We start from the raw sequence: 15,318 nt of genomic DNA on the forward strand, positions 1-15,318 counted from the left end.
GCGCTCACGTGCGGGAAAGTTTGCTTGATCGATAAGCAAGGCGAAAAGATTGCTTGGCACGGATCGTGCGGGTGAACGAGGCCCTCCGTCCCCATCCGATAATTTATTCCCCCATATCTCTCGCCACGCAGGAATCGAGGCCGAGATCGCGCCCTGGAGTGCCTAGTTTCAGACGACAAATGCCGTGACAATGACTGGTCCAACTTCGCACTCGCTTCTTCCGTGGAATGGAGATAGGTCTTGCTTACAAAGTTGTATATCATAGGAGATAGTTCTATTCACATTATTGCAGGTTCTGTTTCTTATTCGTCTGTGACTGACTCTGGCGATTTCATTCATCCTCTTCCTGCGGTGATTGCCTCACAGATTTCGTCATGTCTGCCATTCTCTCCACGGACGATCTGAATGACTTCATCAACCCGGGAGTCGCGTGCATAAAACCGGTGGAAACATTACCTCTTCAACAACCCACGGAGACTCTGAATGAATATGAAGTTACCACCGAGGACAAGATCGCATCTACCAGCAAGCCACCTCCAGCACAAATCTCACTGACAGACTGCCTCGCTTGTTCGGGTTGCGTTACGAGTGCAGAAGCGGTCCTCGTCAGTCTGCAAAGTCACGGCGAAGTCCTCGATACCCTGGACAAATACCATGAACTACGACTCCCTGGTGCTGGATCCCAGTTTCCCGCTCTCTCAGATGCGCAAGCAAAGATCTTCGTGGCGAGCGTCTCGCCCCAGGCACGAGCAAGTCTGGCGGCCACATATGGAGTATCGGAACGGCAGGCGGGCAACATGATCGACCAATTACTTCGAGGCCCTCAAGGTGTCCGCAGCGGTGGTCAGCATGGCTCCGGATTCGCATGGGTCATCGATACCAACGCCATGCGGGAGGCGAGTCTTGTAGCCGCTGCCGACGAGGTTGCGCAATCGACCCAGGACGAAGCACAGAAGAAACCCGTCATCACATCCGCGTGTCCAGGCTGGATCTGCTATGCGGAGAAGACGCACCCGCATATCCTGCCGCATCTGAGCAAACTCAAGTCGCCCCAGGCCTTGACGGGAGTACTTGTGAAATCCGTCTTGTCTAAGAAATATGGAATTCCGCCTCAGAACATATGGCATTTGGCCGTCATGCCTTGCTTTGACAAGAAATTAGAGGCTTCTCGAAGTGAGCTCACCTCGCACTCGTGGCATGGCCAGACGGAGGAGGATGCGGTCCGGGATGTAGACTGCGTGATCACCGCTCGCGAGCTTCTCATGTTGGCCGAGAGTCGCAACATCAGCTTTCCCAGACTACCGAAACGACCCGTCACTGGGGAATTCGCGCCTTCATTTGCAGACCCGGGGGTCGATTCATTCCTGTTCGCACCTGGCTACGGTCAGAAGCGTAAACGGGAAGATGTCGAATCGATCGGCACCAGCGGCGGCTATCTCCATCACATCTTGAAAACCCGGCAGGTGGAAACGCCCGGTTCCACGATCAGCTTTCAGCGAGGCAGGAACACAGACGTTGCCGAATACTCCGTTCTAGACCCCAGCGGCCAAACCGTCTTCAAGGCCGCGCGATACTACGGTTTCCGGAACATCCAGAATCTCGTCCGGCGCCTCAAACCTGCCAAAGCCAGCCGTATGCCTGGTGCGGCCGCGCGGAAAGTGGGTACGGCTCGTCGCCCGGGCGCGGCTGCCGGGACCAGCGCCGATGGCGATTATGCCTACGTCGAGGTCATGGCCTGTCCTGGCGGATGCACCAACGGCGGTGGCCAGATCAAGGTGGGCGACGTCGCAACACTGCGGCAGGTCGGCGGAACGGGCATCGTCAACGGAGAGGGGCTTGAACAGGAAGTTTTGCCTGCTCAGCGGGAATGGTTGGCCAAGGTTGACGAGGCATATTGGTCTGCCGACACTCACGATGAGGGCGATGGCGACACTGAGGACGGCAGCAATGCCACTCGCGGAGAAAATTCAGCAAATGCATCTCACAATACCAACAGCACCACGAAAGATCACGACGGCGATATAACAATGTCAAACGACCCTCCTCCGTCATCGTCATCATCACCATCCTCCACTTCTCCCGCCCGCGACTCCGTGCTCTCCACCGACACCGACAACCCATCCGGCAGCAGCAGCAGCAGCAGCAGCAGAGGCGAGGACCTCGTCGACGGCATCTCCCGCCGCCGCGTCCGCGACTTCCTCGCCCACTGGAGCGACCTCACCGGGATCGAGCCGGACGTCCTCCTCAAGACGACGTATCGTGTCGTGGAGAGCGACGTCGGCAAGAACAAATCCGGCGGGAGCGATGTGGATCGGGTGAATGCGTTGGCGCATGCCGCTGGAGGAGGGTGGTAGAGGGGACGAGGAGGGTTCTCCTCGAATTGGGATTGCATGTGGTTAATGATGTGATGTGATTGCATGGCAGCGGGAGTTCTGTTCATGGGACGTGGAGATGATTCGAACCGGAATCTCTCGAAGAGAAGAAAAGCAGGAAACTAAGCATATGTTTCTGGTAGAAACTATCTCTCCTGTTCTCTAGATCCTGCCAACTCATAGAACTCGAATCCAGCTCTTGAACCAAGTATCCAGTCCTTGACCAAATTCCACACCTCAATCCAAAAAAGCCAGCAGAGCAGCCCATAATCAATCACATCGTCGTAGATTCTCAACTCCAATACTGTATCTTCTTCTCATCATCATCATCATCAATCCCAGAAATCTGGCTCACAGCACCACCCACACACGCGAACCGTTCCCTCTTCGGCCTTTCCAGTCATCGTGGGCATATACACAGAGACCTGGGCATATACATGCAGGTCGGAACCAATTCGGTGATTTCACGACCCACACAGCACGATGACTGTGGACGCCATCGCCCCTCTACCACGGCTTTTTCTCCGCCGCTGCATGCCATTCAACCCAAACAAGCCAATGGAACGCCGCCTTCATCACCATATCGATGCCCGACATCCGACCTCCCCTCTCGCGTGGAGGACCCGTGGACTACGGGGCGGACCTGTCATTTGATCATAGGGTTCGCGTACGTGTGTCAATCGAGCACGTTGATGGGCGTGGAAACAACAACACACACATACACGCACGTGACGGGGTCGATTGGGAGATTCGCGATGGGGTTATATGTTGTCGTTATGCGTTGTCGAACCACAGCTAAGATAGGGTAGGATATCGAAACACCGACCTGCAGTACGTTGGATCTCATGGCGCGAGTCACGGTCACGATCACCCGTGAAAGCCGTCCGCTTCTCACCCGACGTTCAACTTTCCCGACGGACGCTCCAAACCCCGTTAGAATCGCGTTTCTCAGATGCCCAAGTTTCACATGGGAAGAATCATCCAGCCACGTTAGAATAGTCACCTCGTTCTCTGCTCCGTCGCGGCTTTTGGGGGCTGGTGTTTCATCAAACCGACAGTCCAGCCCGCACTGTACTGTAGAATGGTTCATTTCGACTCATCCATCAAGGAGGGAATCTGCGGAGGGGACCTCGACCATCATGAGGCCCCAAAGGAAAACTCAAGCGGCTTTCGAATCACCCCATAGATCTTTCTTTTCTCGCCCGATGAATTTCGGCGAGTGTTTCACCATGGGAAAAGCATCACGCCGTGCCACGACCGCGGGTGGGGGGTATTTCTTTTTCGGGCAGCAAGACCTCTTTTTCTATGTGGGAGGCGCAGGAAAGTGTCCGAAGACCAGAGGGAGATAGAGAAAGTGGGAGAGAGTGAGACAGAGGGAGATAGAGTTTCGTGAGCGGCGCTGGCGGGTGGGTGCCTGACGATCAAGGGTCCGATGTCTCTTCCCTTTTCCTCGCGGAGAAATACAATCAATAGTCATGTCCTCTGTTTTCCCCCGACTGCGACGAGGGAGACGCTGTCTCGGGAGGGTTCGCCGCATGGACGAGACATCGGGCCCTGCCTCTCTCTCTCTCTCTCGCCAGCTCGGATTCCTTTACGAGGGGTCTATGCTGATGCTTGGCAGGTATCGGCTGTTCTGCAGAGGAAACTCTATTTGTTTATCCCTGCGCCCGTTTTCTGCCTGCTTTGACGATGATGATGGAAATACGCCGGAAGAATTGTGTAAATTTGCAAAGATGACGATGACGAACTCTGTGAAGGAAGAGACCACGTCATCCTCCCGCAACAAAGGTAGAATACAATTCCATAGTAATAACGATCACAACGATGGGTGGGCTCCTGTTTGCAATACAACATACCCGAGCCGCAATGGGTCTCTCTCTGTTCGGGCTGGTTCTTTCTTTCCCGATGGAGAGCAGCGTGCATGCAGCGGGCGAGACACCTATCCATTATGGATATCATGATCCCACTATCACTGTTGAAATGCTCATCAATACGGCCCAATGGATGGAACCCCGTGGGATACAGCAAACGGCTTGCCCCGGACTGGAACAGTTTCCAATGACCGTCGCCGTCACAGGATATGTATGCAGCTGCAAGGCTGAGTCGAGTCCCGCGGAGGACAAGCAAGCGGGCGGGCCTGGGAAATCTTTTCCGAGGTGGTGCATGGGGAAGTGTCCCAGACAGAGGAGGGAGAGAAACGGCGGATGTATGGTGGCCCTTCTTTTCGGTCTTTCCAATTGATTGATTGATCGATTGATAGCCGGAGACGTCACGATCAACGACCGCCCTGCCCGTCGTGAGTCCACCATCATCACATCCCCACACATGCACACAGCATAACATAGCATAGCATGGTCCGCAGAAAGAGGAATGATCTTCACGCGGAGACGATGCGATGCCAGACCCTTTCCACACATATACATGTATACATTTACATACACATACATACCTGAAAAGTAGTAGTTCCCGCCCCAACCTCGGGATGATCCTCTCAGGCCAACAGAATCCCACACACTTTGCTGCGAAGATTACACTGGTTGTCCATACATGTAAATCAAAGCAGGAAGGAACACAATGCGATGACCGCTCGCATGACGAAACGACGAAACAAACATTTCCCTCCTCTTCGTGTTTTTTGGTTTTTGGTTTTTTTTGGGGGGATTTCTGCCGAGACCATTATGGCATAGCAGCAGCATCCAGGGGAATTTGCCTTTTTTTCCCTTTCCTTCTTGGGCTTCTATTCGCTCGCTCGTCACGCCCGCCCGAGAGCAAAATATAAAGCCCCCAAAGAAAGATCGTCCCCAGGATCTAATGTACCCAACGGGTGATGCCAGGCACGCCGGGAATAGCACAGGCAGGCACGCAACCGGAGAGTTTCCTCTCCTCCGAGGCAGGCGGGACCGTTTCGCCGAGGCGGGACTGGGACTTTCTACACCCGTGTCCTCCTTCCCGTGAGACGACAGTATCGTGATGTCGGATACTGGAACTATGATGGATGCAGGGAGAGGATGGCGATACCCAGTAGTACCTCGTTATGTTGGGAGTTGATTCACCATGATCGTATTGTGTTAATTATGTTGCGACGTGGTCGATCCAGCGGGATCATCACCCTCTTGATGATGATGGATTGATTAATTGACCGATGGAAATCCTGTCTCCGTCGGGCGGCGGCAGAACGACCAAAGGAGGGTGGTGATTCACCCTTTCGCGCGACCCGGCCCTGGGTTTCGTTCCAAGGGGATATATATGGATGTTGGATTTAATGGACGATACGCTTCCTTCACAACAGTGATGAGCATTCAATGGAAGCACAGTAAATAAAAATATGCAATCATGTGCTGAAGGATGTGCCATTGTAAGCGCTGCAGGTACAGACCATCATATCTAATCGTGATCATCACGTTCGAGACGATGTGATCGTTGTTCCCATTTGCTGATGACAATGATGATAATTCCATGAATACGACGACACATGCGTGTATTGCTCGACAAGCGCCCCCGTCACATCTTGTTATTACAGTGCTTTGTGTGATGATCAGCCGACGGCGGCGGGAGATGAGCGGCGGAAAGACGGCGTGAAATTGGCAATATTTTCAGAGGATGTCTCGTGAGGAGGAGGAGGAGGAGATGAGCTCATCATTATCGCCATCAATCCTTCCACTTTCCCATGCGCAGTCCATCACATTGTTATGCGAGATGCTTCGTATTTGAACCATGGCGGTGGTAATGAAACCCTCGTCATCGAGATGGGTATGTGTGATGAAGACTTCAGATGTGCAGCAATAATAATGATGATAAACAACACACACTCACACTCACACATTGAGGGTCCAATGGGAATGTCCAGCAGTCGCGAAAGTCACGCGTATGCGACACGCGCGTTCTGTTCTGTTCTGTTCTGTGTCGCGATAACACGACCTCCTTCCCAACATGACATGGTTTTACGTAGGCAGCCTCACGGAAATCTTTTCCCCTGTCCGCCAGGGCTGACCACAACGTCCGTAAACATTCATCCGTTGCGCGAGATGGGTCCTCTGCCAACCAGATCCCGCAGCATAGGGCTCCTCAAGGTCTGCGACGTCATGTGTCCCATGATGAGCATCCTTCGATGTCCATGTTTTCCCTCCCGTCATCCTCGAAGCCCTCGACGATGGTGTAGGACAGACAAACCACATCACTGTAGCCAAATACTCATCTACAACACAATCCCATTGTATACCACTTTGGGTAGTCCTCCCAACCAACTCCGCAAGGGAGAGTAGAGCCGCCGGGTGAGAGCCGTCATTGTGAGGCCCCCTCCCGAGAGGGCCAAGGCGGAATCGTGGGAGGAACGACGCCGCTGACCACGCCGCTGACGCCCGCATCGTGTCAAGAAGATCCGTGGAAGAATGTGCACCTGGGACTGTTTTGGAGAGAAGGTACGAGTGGACACGGTAACCTCCACCACCGCAGGACACCGAACGAAGGATGCTCGGGTTGGTTGTATGTCCTGTAGATGCTCGGAGTCGGTAGGGACGTTGGGACTAGGACCTACTGTAGTGATGAGCGATGGATGACAAGGATTGATCAACTGGGAAGAAGATGCAGATCGAACCTGACAACCACTGCCACTTCTGGAAAAAGTCCGAGAGCCCCATCATAGGGTCTCAACAGCAGCAGCGGCAGAGGCAATACGGTACAAGACGACTGTCGTTCTTCAGATCCATTCATGATTTACCAGACAGATGTCGTTGATCCACGGTTTGAAGCCACGGCGAGACCGACATTCATTTCTATTACACGGGGACCGTAATAGACATCTCATTTGCAATATAATTCCACCTTCCCCTCTCCCAGACTTTCGGATTGCTTAATTTACCAAGAAGGAAAATTCCGCCAACCTCAGTTCTTCCCTCTCCGTCCCACGCCGTCGAGATCCACAGTCGTCGAGTAGTGATAATAATGGACAGTGTACCAAGTGAACCTTTTCGTGCGTGGCGCGATGAGCGCACACCGGAACTTTGTATGTAGAGGAAGGATTGTCGTCAGCTGAAGGAGAACACATGCATCCAGCTTTGTTCCAGGGCAATGTGGACCGCCGAATCGAGCATCTATAATTAAGTACATCGCGGACGAGAGTGACAGCATGTGTACAGTATTCTTATCGCTGACCACCTGCATGTCGTGAACCCCTTCTTTGCTACTGGAACACTGTAACCTTCAGCAGGCAACCCTGTCACCGTGAGAAGAACGTTTCCCGGCGTTTCCAGAAGTGATCGCTGGTAACGATGACCGGTGTCAAACAATATCATCATTCCCATGTGGCGCGTCCATGATTCAGATGGGATTTCAGATTGATGATGAGACAGCTTTCTCAACAGCCGTGCCGGTGTTCACGCTCCCTATAGCAAGGGTGTCCCTTCCTCTCCGACATGTGTTGGAACCTTGGGAGGATCGTGGGTAGATCTCAGACCTGTGCCCCAGCTGGAAACTGGAATGTTCCGACGATTCCGCGTCCGTTTTCGGTCTCTGCTATACATCTTCTCCCTCTCTCTGTGTGTGTGTGTCTGTCCTTCTCGTTACGGCATTTTTGGAGAATGCAACAAGACCATAGCATGTTTGTATGTATGTATGTATGTATGTATGTATGTATGTATGTATGTATGTATGTATGTATGTATGTATGTATGTATGTATGTAGGTGTGTAGGTGTCCTGCAGCAACATCATATTTTTAGCAGAGAGCTGCCTGTTCCACTCCTTTAGGTCGCCCAGCGTCCCTGCGATAACAACTCTCCTGCTGATATACGGCATATTCACTTTCGACCAGGGCCCTTTTTCTCCGCACCGCATTCCACAGACAACGGGGAGAGCACGACCCGCCACACCACCCTCTCGATCGGAGGGTCGTTTTGGTATGATGATCCTGATGATGTCCAGATGAATCATGGACGGTCGAGGATGAGTCCGCTGGTTATCTAATTTCTCCCTTCTCGGAGACACATCTATCTGCGAACGCACGCCACACGCGGTTGGGGATTGCAGGCCCCCCTGTCCTCCATAAATCCATTTTTCCCACACACCCACCGGCCCATGGACATGGAATGATGGAGATGCTTCCTGCTCTCCCGGGAACTCTTCCCCGTCCCAGCTCTGTCTAGTCTCCGAAGCATTCCTGTCGGCAACCTTGTTCGTTCTTCCCTATCTTGCTCCGTGGTCTACGTCTCCTTCTCCTTCGACGAGGATGGAAGGCGGCCGCATGGGGGGCCAGCGCAGAATGGTGGAGAGAGAGGTGCCGCACACCATTTCGCGATGTTATTACCACCTACTTAGATAGATATTTATCGTTGTGATTACTACTGCCACTACCGCTGCGAAACGTGCCGCCTCCGCCGCCGCCGCCCGCGCCGGTCCTCTGGTCGGTGACAGGAGGACTAAGGAATGCTCTGTCCGTCGTGCCGCTGCTCCGGGTCCAGCCAGTAGTCCTCTTGCGGGTTAGGAGACACCCGTCTCGTCGGCCGGTGATGATTGGCGTGTGTGCATGTTTTGTGAGTATGTTTTGTGCGTGTGTGTGTGTTGCGCTGTGCTGTGTTGTTTTCTCTGTGGCTGTTGCTGGGCGGTGATCATCTCTGCCTGTCCTCAGGCACCACGGTTCCGACGGGATGGGTGAGGAGGGAAGAAAAGGTCCCGTCCATTCTATTTTGCTCCCATATGCGGAAGATGGCACTACTTCGTCCTCATGTATGCGCTTGTTGTCACGGTGAGGCCTGATGTGCTGTCCATTCTGTCAGGTACAGGCGCAGGCGCAGGCACAGGCACCGGGCACCTTTCTGTTCACATGGGCGGTTTTCTGTCAGCATCATCACCATCAAATACAATATTATTACTATATGTGATTCCGATTCATGGCCCCCAATTCCCTGCGCCCTTTCGCTCCTCATCCCTCTGCTCCTGCTCTCTCTCTCTCTCTCTTCCCGACGGAAATTCCCATTGGTACGGACAGTAGCAGCGGTCGTGGTGGTTGCCAACAATAATGATAATCATAATGAGATAATAACACAGTGATAACAACCACATTTCTTGCTGCCGACGCCCCATACGTTTGCGGCCTGGAATCTCCTGGCCGCCAGTCTCCACCATACAACCTTGGAACACACGGACCGTACGAAACACCACCCGTATTGTGTGTGATGCATAAGGCATATGTATGTATGTGTGTGCAGGAACCGATCACCGCCGCATTCCTCATTCAGCCGTTCCCACGCCCTGATTTCTCTCCCACTGCCGCCGCCTCACATTTCTCCCCTCGCGCTCCTCGCTCCCTCAAGCAGCAGTCGCGGAAACATGCCTCATCTTGCGCCGGCTTGTCCCCTCGTGCGACTTGCTGGAAATTGTCCTTTCTCATCTCGATCAATGATCCCTCTCGACAGCCTCCACCATTTCCGCCACCACCACTAGTTTTGACGCATCGGCATCCAATTTAGTCTCTTCGACAAGCCCTCGATCCGCAACTCCGTCCACGCCGGCTCCAGTGAACGGACTTCCGCTCCTTCGAAAGGACGCGTCGCGACGTCCCGAACCGTGATTTGAGTGGGAGCAACAGGGGATAGACAGCTGCAACAATAATCACTAGAAGCCGGACGACACCACCACCACTCCAGTTTGCCCATCAATTGCACTGTAGTGACTGTACCTACGGCAATAATAATAAATAGAGTAGAGTATGGGATTGCAGCAGCGTATACCAAGGTAGTTTGGCTGTTTGCTGATGTGCAGAGCGTCTCTTGCGGGGCCGGCTGTCTGTCTGTCTGTCCGACTGGATTTCGATGCGAACCACCTCCTTTTCCTCCCTATTCCCCTTCAAACGTCGTTTCATACCGTCACCGTTCGGACGCCAGTTCCTTACTTCTCCTCATCATCTACCGTCCGCTCATCGCGTTAAATCAGGCCCGGGTCGCCGCTGAAGGGCAAACACGAATCGCCTCAGCACGCACGTACCCACCTTCCCGTTCACCACCTCCGTTGAAACGATGATGAACGCCCTCTTGGAGACCCACTGTGGCCCACGATAGAGTCAGAGCCATCGTCTACACTAGAGACCCGGCACGTCCAACGACGCGATCGTCCTGTTTCCTTGGCCCGGTGCCTGACACTTTGCCATTCCAGTGTGTGCGTGTCTGTGTGTGTATGCGTGTGTGTGCGCCCGTGCCTGTCCGTGCCTGGTTCGGGGCGTGTGCGCGCACCGGCGAAAGGGTCGACGACGATTTGTCTTGTCCATTTACCGGGACCTCCAGCCAGTTGACCGTGTGTGGCCCGCGGAGTGACTGCTGCCCTTCCCATTCCGTTCATCCATCATTCACCCTCCCCGTCCTCCTCCTCATCATCACGAACCAACAACGATTTACCGCTCGGCGGGCCAACGTCTTTGCTCGAATACAGTTCTCCCCCGACACACACACACACCCTCTCTCTGTCTCTCTCCATACACACGTCCAGCCCGCGCGCACGTACGCACACACCCGTCGCCACGGTGTCGCTGCTCTTGCTGCCATTCATCCTCCTCTGCTGGACGGCCTCTCGCGCACGTACATGTACGCACGTCCACACACACTCCCTCTCACCCTCGCATCTGAGACCTTTCTCCCATCGACGTACATCGTATCCTCAACTGCGATCAAACGCGCGCTCTCGGGACCCTGGACTGCTGGACCATCACCACCTCCCGCCCGCCTTCACCCCCCTTCCGACACTATTGTCGTCGACCTGTCTCTCGTTCTCTATCATCTACATTCCACATTCGCCGACTGCAGCGGAAATCTCGCCGTAATCCTACAACTAATCCTCTCGGCCACCTCGACGAATCACCTGCCGATCACTGACACGATCAATCCCGACACGACCACATATCATCATCACCATCACTCAGGACAGACACCGACACTATTCGCTTGACCGGTATGTTGCGAGGAAGTGCTGTCCTCCACTCCGCCTGTACTGATCGATCGTCTGTCTAGGCTTTGTTCTCCACTAGATTATATACTCCATGTCCCGGTAGACCAGGAGCTCCATTCTTCGCGTGTGCTTCGAGCAATCGGAGCAGAAATCACATCGACCATGACGGTAGCATATGATTCTTCGGCTTACCGCGGCTGGTCGACCAGCAGCCAGTCCAACATGGCCCTCGAGGACAAATACGAGATCATCAAAGACATCGGCGACGGAAGCTTTGGAAGTGTTTCATTAGGTCGGACGCGGAGCGCTGGCGCCAATGTCGTTCGACGAGGCACATTGGTATGCGATGACAGCGCGTAGTACGTTTGCGACCGACTCAACTGACGCGTTTTTTCCCAGGTGGCCATCAAGACGATGAAGAAGACGTTTGAGAGCTTCGCACAATGCATGGAGCTACGGGAAGTCATCTTCCTGAAGACGCTACCAAACCACCCACACCTTGTGCCCGCGTATGACATCTTTCTGGACCCCCTCAGCAAGAAGCTGCATATCGCTATGGAGTACATGGACGGCAACCTCTATCAGCTCATGAAAGCTCGCGACCACAAACCTTTGGACGGCTCAAGCGTCAAGAGCATCCTCTTCCAAATCCTTGCCGGTCTGGAACACATTCACGACCACCAGTTCTTCCACCGGGACATTAAGCCAGAGAACATCCTGGTCTCCACCTCGGCTCACGACACTGGAAACGCGTTCAAGCGATACTCGGCAATGGTCACACCGCCGTCGACGCCTCCAGTGTACTCCATCAAAATCGCCGATTTCGGTCTCGCCCGTGAGACCCAATCACGCGTGCCATACACGACATACGTCTCGACTCGTTGGTACCGTGCTCCTGAGGTCCTCCTCCGTGCTGGCGAGTACTCTGCTCCCGTGGATATCTGGGCCGTCGGTGCCATGGCTGTTGAGATTGCCACCCTCAAGCCCTTGTTCCCTGGCGGCAACGAAGTCGATCAGGTCTGGCGAGTATGCGAGATCATGGGCAGCCCCGGCAGCTGGGTCAACAAGCATGGCCAGAAAGTTGGCGGAGGTGAATGGAAGGAGGGCATCAAATTGGCTCAGAAGCTTGGCTTCTCATTCCCGAAGATGGCTCCTCACTCATTGGAGACTCTTCTCCCCGCGCCTCAATGGCCGCAGAGCCTTGCCCAATTCGTCACTTGGTGCCTTTTGTGGGATCCTAAGGTCCGACCGACATCCCGTCAAGCGCTTGAGCACGCTTACTTCCAGGACGCGGTCGACCCACTGCGCCCCAAGACGAGCTCGTCGCGCGTCATCGGCCGCAAAGCTTCCAACATTGGCAGCGTTGCCGAGACCACAGAGAAGGAACATGTGCTTACCACCAAGACGTCATCGTGGTTCAGGAAGTCGATCGGTCCTCGTGAGGTGCCTACTCCGGGAGCCGTCGAGCCTGTCCCTGCGATTCAGCAGCCATCACCTCGACCGTCGCCGGTACACCACAACACTACCGATCTCTCCGTGAGCGTGGCCAAGACCCGACCCGCGCCCACGAAACGCGCGACATGGACCACCGGAGTCGCCCCGATCCCCATCCTGCCTTCCGTGAGACCAATCTCACCACTACCAGACTCTGCCACTGCTCAAGCCAACGCGAGAAGGACAGAAGAATCCGAGGAGCGATCCAGCAAGAAGATCGGTCGCCAGCTTTCCGTCAACTCCCAAGGCAACCACTACGCGGATGTTCACCGGCAAGAAGCCGAGCGCGCTCTCAACGGAGGAAATGGATTGAAGTCGCCCACCGGAACCTCAAGAGAGAGCTTCTTCTCCCACCTGCGAAAGCGCGCGAGGCGGCTGTCCGGACGTCACCAGACTCCGATCTCGCCTGCCGCCGAGGACATGGATACCGAGGCTGGTTGTGCACCATGGGCGTCGTCCAACATCAACAGACAGTCGGTCCATGAGCCCAAGGCGATCGCTCCTCAAGCGCAGGATCCTTCCGCCGACCCCAACTTTGCCGAGCTGGATCGCGCACTCCAAAGCGTACGGTACAGCTTGGATGCTGCTGCGAACCCTGCAAACATCATCCCTGCCAAACAGCCCATCAAGATGCACAGCAACCCTGCGCTAAAGCGACACCACTCGCTACCACATTCCGCGGACCCCAAAGCTTCACAGGTCTCAAGTGCTACTGGCTCCATGCGCGCAAGGAGATCGGTGAAGCACTCGACAAACAGCCGCTATGAGACACCTGATGAAGAAGACGAAATCCTGGACGAGGCCATTGCCTCGGCTCACCGGGCAGCGAAGCGTATGAACAGCATCACAGCTCAGCAACAAAAGACTCCTCGACCACCGATGCCACAGGTCGCATCTGAGCCTGGCTACCATGTTCCATACCTGACTCCGTCACCATCAAAGGATCAAATCGGCTCACAATACACCGCTCAGCAGCAACAGAGCACGCCCTCAAAACCACTCGACATCCCACCCAACCGGACAGACAAGGCTTCAGTGAACCCACAATGGCCAACGCCACCTTACGAGGAAAACGACTGGGCTTCAGCAGCAGCTGCGAGCATCTATGCTACTCAAGCAGCCTACAGATAGTCGAACCCATCCTCTGTCGACTCCGCCTTTTCTTTATGTCTCTCTTCGTTTCTGCTGCGTCCAAGCGTTATCATTCGGGGGAGAGTGCTCCGGGTCTTTCATCATCCGTCCTATTGACTTTCTCACCTCTCATCCTCTGGACTGGCTTCCATTGAGGTGGGACCCTTTCTCGCATTTCGCTCAGCGAGCAACATGCTTTTACGTACACTCACTACCACGATCTACCACACCTTCGGGATGAATGCTCGATCTTACCATTCTTCGTCGTCAGCGTGGAAGTCGAACTTCCCCACGCCCGACACCGGACCATCTTTTTCCTAGAGAAGGACGATGACTCGCTTTCCTTCGATGCTGTCATCATCTCTCTCTTTTTATTTCCTTTGAATCGTGTCAAAATCCATGCACTGGGGGAAACCAACAACAGAAGAAAGGAGAAATCGTCATCGCTTGCGAAAGCGCCCCGGGAATCACCCTGCTGAATCCCACGCCACTCTTATTTTTCTCTTATTACTAGGTGTCTATTTTCTCGGAATTCCTTCATCCCCCCGGCGTTTCTTCCACCCATTTCCTCAACCATCCATCTCATCGATCTATCCTGTATCTTTTACCAAAATCACCACCACCACCATCAAATCATCATCATCATCATCATCATCATCATCATATCTCTGATGCATTTTCCTTTTATTGTTATTTTTTATTTTACCATCATCCTCAATTTCAACCAATCTGTACAGAAGAAGAAGAGGAAGCAAGCAAGAAAGAAAGAATTATTATTTCCGTCCCCGGACCAACCTCCAATTTATATCCCTTTTCGTCCTTCGGTCTTGTTTCTTTTACAATTATCGGCAACTCCATCCATCCATCCATCTATCCCTCTGAAGCCGTTGTATCACAACCGAGTAAAAGCAGTCCCACAAAAGAACTGCTCTATTTATTACTACTACTACTATTCCCTCCCACTCGACACGTTCCAACACCCGTCATATCTGTTTTCCCTCTTCATATCGTGGAGCATTTACTGCCCACACGATCGCGGAGCGGGTTCGCCGGACCCCCCGCCGTCTGTTCGCCGCAGCAGTGGCACTGGTATAACGCATGCATGCGCTCGCGCGCGGGCGAAACTGGATCTATCCTATATCTCCGAGAATCGGAAAGCTTTGGTTTCCCATCCGTCAATCATAGAGGAGTCTTTCTCTTTTCTTCCATTTCTCATTTCTCTCTCCCCCCCTCTCAAAGCTGTCTGTCTGTCCGTCTCCCGTAGCTCTCTCAAAATCTCCTCCTTGCCTTGAGATCGGCCTGTTTCTGTCTTTCTGTGGATGGGAGTATGTTTTGCGAGGGGGGCGGGGGACATTGCGGATCTTTGGAAGAAGGAATTCTACTCCACTTCG

At 53.8% G+C, this 15,318-nt stretch overlaps 7 protein-coding genes across 7 annotated transcripts; 6 read left to right on the top strand and 1 right to left on the bottom strand.

Moving 5' to 3' along the window:
- Positions 1-154: 154 nt before the first annotated feature.
- Positions 155-2,354, top strand: K489DRAFT_359963 (iron hydrogenase; the record flags this gene model as incomplete). Its single annotated transcript, XM_033602608.1, has 2 exons — positions 155-1,897; positions 2,135-2,354. The coding sequence occupies exons 1-2, from the start codon at positions 375-377 to the stop codon at positions 2,352-2,354; spliced, it is 1,743 nt and encodes a 580-aa protein (XP_033457955.1). The 5' UTR covers positions 155-374.
- A 574-nt stretch (positions 2,355-2,928) lies between these two features.
- K489DRAFT_260467 (uncharacterized protein) lies at positions 2,929-3,870 on the top strand. Its single transcript, XM_033600036.1, has one exon. It carries the CDS (start codon positions 3,218-3,220, stop codon positions 3,719-3,721), a length of 504 nt encoding a protein of 167 aa, XP_033457956.1. The 5' UTR covers positions 2,929-3,217; the 3' UTR covers positions 3,722-3,870.
- On the bottom strand, positions 3,871-5,096 carry K489DRAFT_260466 (uncharacterized protein). Its single transcript, XM_033600035.1, has one exon. The coding sequence runs from the start codon at positions 4,713-4,715 to the stop codon at positions 4,020-4,022; it is 696 nt and encodes a 231-aa protein (XP_033457957.1). The 5' UTR covers positions 4,716-5,096; the 3' UTR covers positions 3,871-4,019.
- A 4,180-nt stretch (positions 5,097-9,276) lies between these two features.
- On the top strand, positions 9,277-10,016 carry K489DRAFT_381969 (uncharacterized protein). The gene has a single exon (XM_033605258.1). The coding sequence runs from the start codon at positions 9,562-9,564 to the stop codon at positions 9,832-9,834; it is 273 nt and encodes a 90-aa protein (XP_033457958.1). The 5' UTR covers positions 9,277-9,561; the 3' UTR covers positions 9,835-10,016.
- Positions 10,017-10,425: 409 nt separating this feature from the next.
- K489DRAFT_260627 (uncharacterized protein) lies at positions 10,426-11,334 on the top strand. Its single transcript, XM_033600039.1, has one exon. It carries the CDS (start codon positions 10,538-10,540, stop codon positions 11,300-11,302), a length of 765 nt encoding a protein of 254 aa, XP_033457959.1. The 5' UTR covers positions 10,426-10,537; the 3' UTR covers positions 11,303-11,334.
- K489DRAFT_260620 (Pkinase-domain-containing protein) lies at positions 11,053-14,263 on the top strand. The gene is made up of 3 exons (XM_033600038.1): positions 11,053-11,305; positions 11,365-11,641; positions 11,702-14,263. The coding sequence occupies exons 2-3, from the start codon at positions 11,465-11,467 to the stop codon at positions 13,925-13,927; spliced, it is 2,403 nt and encodes an 800-aa protein (XP_033457960.1). The 5' UTR covers positions 11,053-11,305; positions 11,365-11,464; the 3' UTR covers positions 13,928-14,263.
- Positions 14,154-15,292, top strand: K489DRAFT_260631 (uncharacterized protein). Its single transcript, XM_033600040.1, has one exon. The coding sequence runs from the start codon at positions 14,599-14,601 to the stop codon at positions 15,217-15,219; it is 621 nt and encodes a 206-aa protein (XP_033457961.1). The 5' UTR covers positions 14,154-14,598; the 3' UTR covers positions 15,220-15,292.
- Positions 15,293-15,318: the final 26 nt, after the last annotated feature.

This window comes from Dissoconium aciculare (genome assembly GCF_010015565.1).
Source record: "Dissoconium aciculare CBS 342.82 unplaced genomic scaffold K489scaffold_9, whole genome shotgun sequence".
NCBI classification, from domain to species: Eukaryota; Fungi; Ascomycota; class Dothideomycetes; order Mycosphaerellales; family Dissoconiaceae; genus Dissoconium; species Dissoconium aciculare.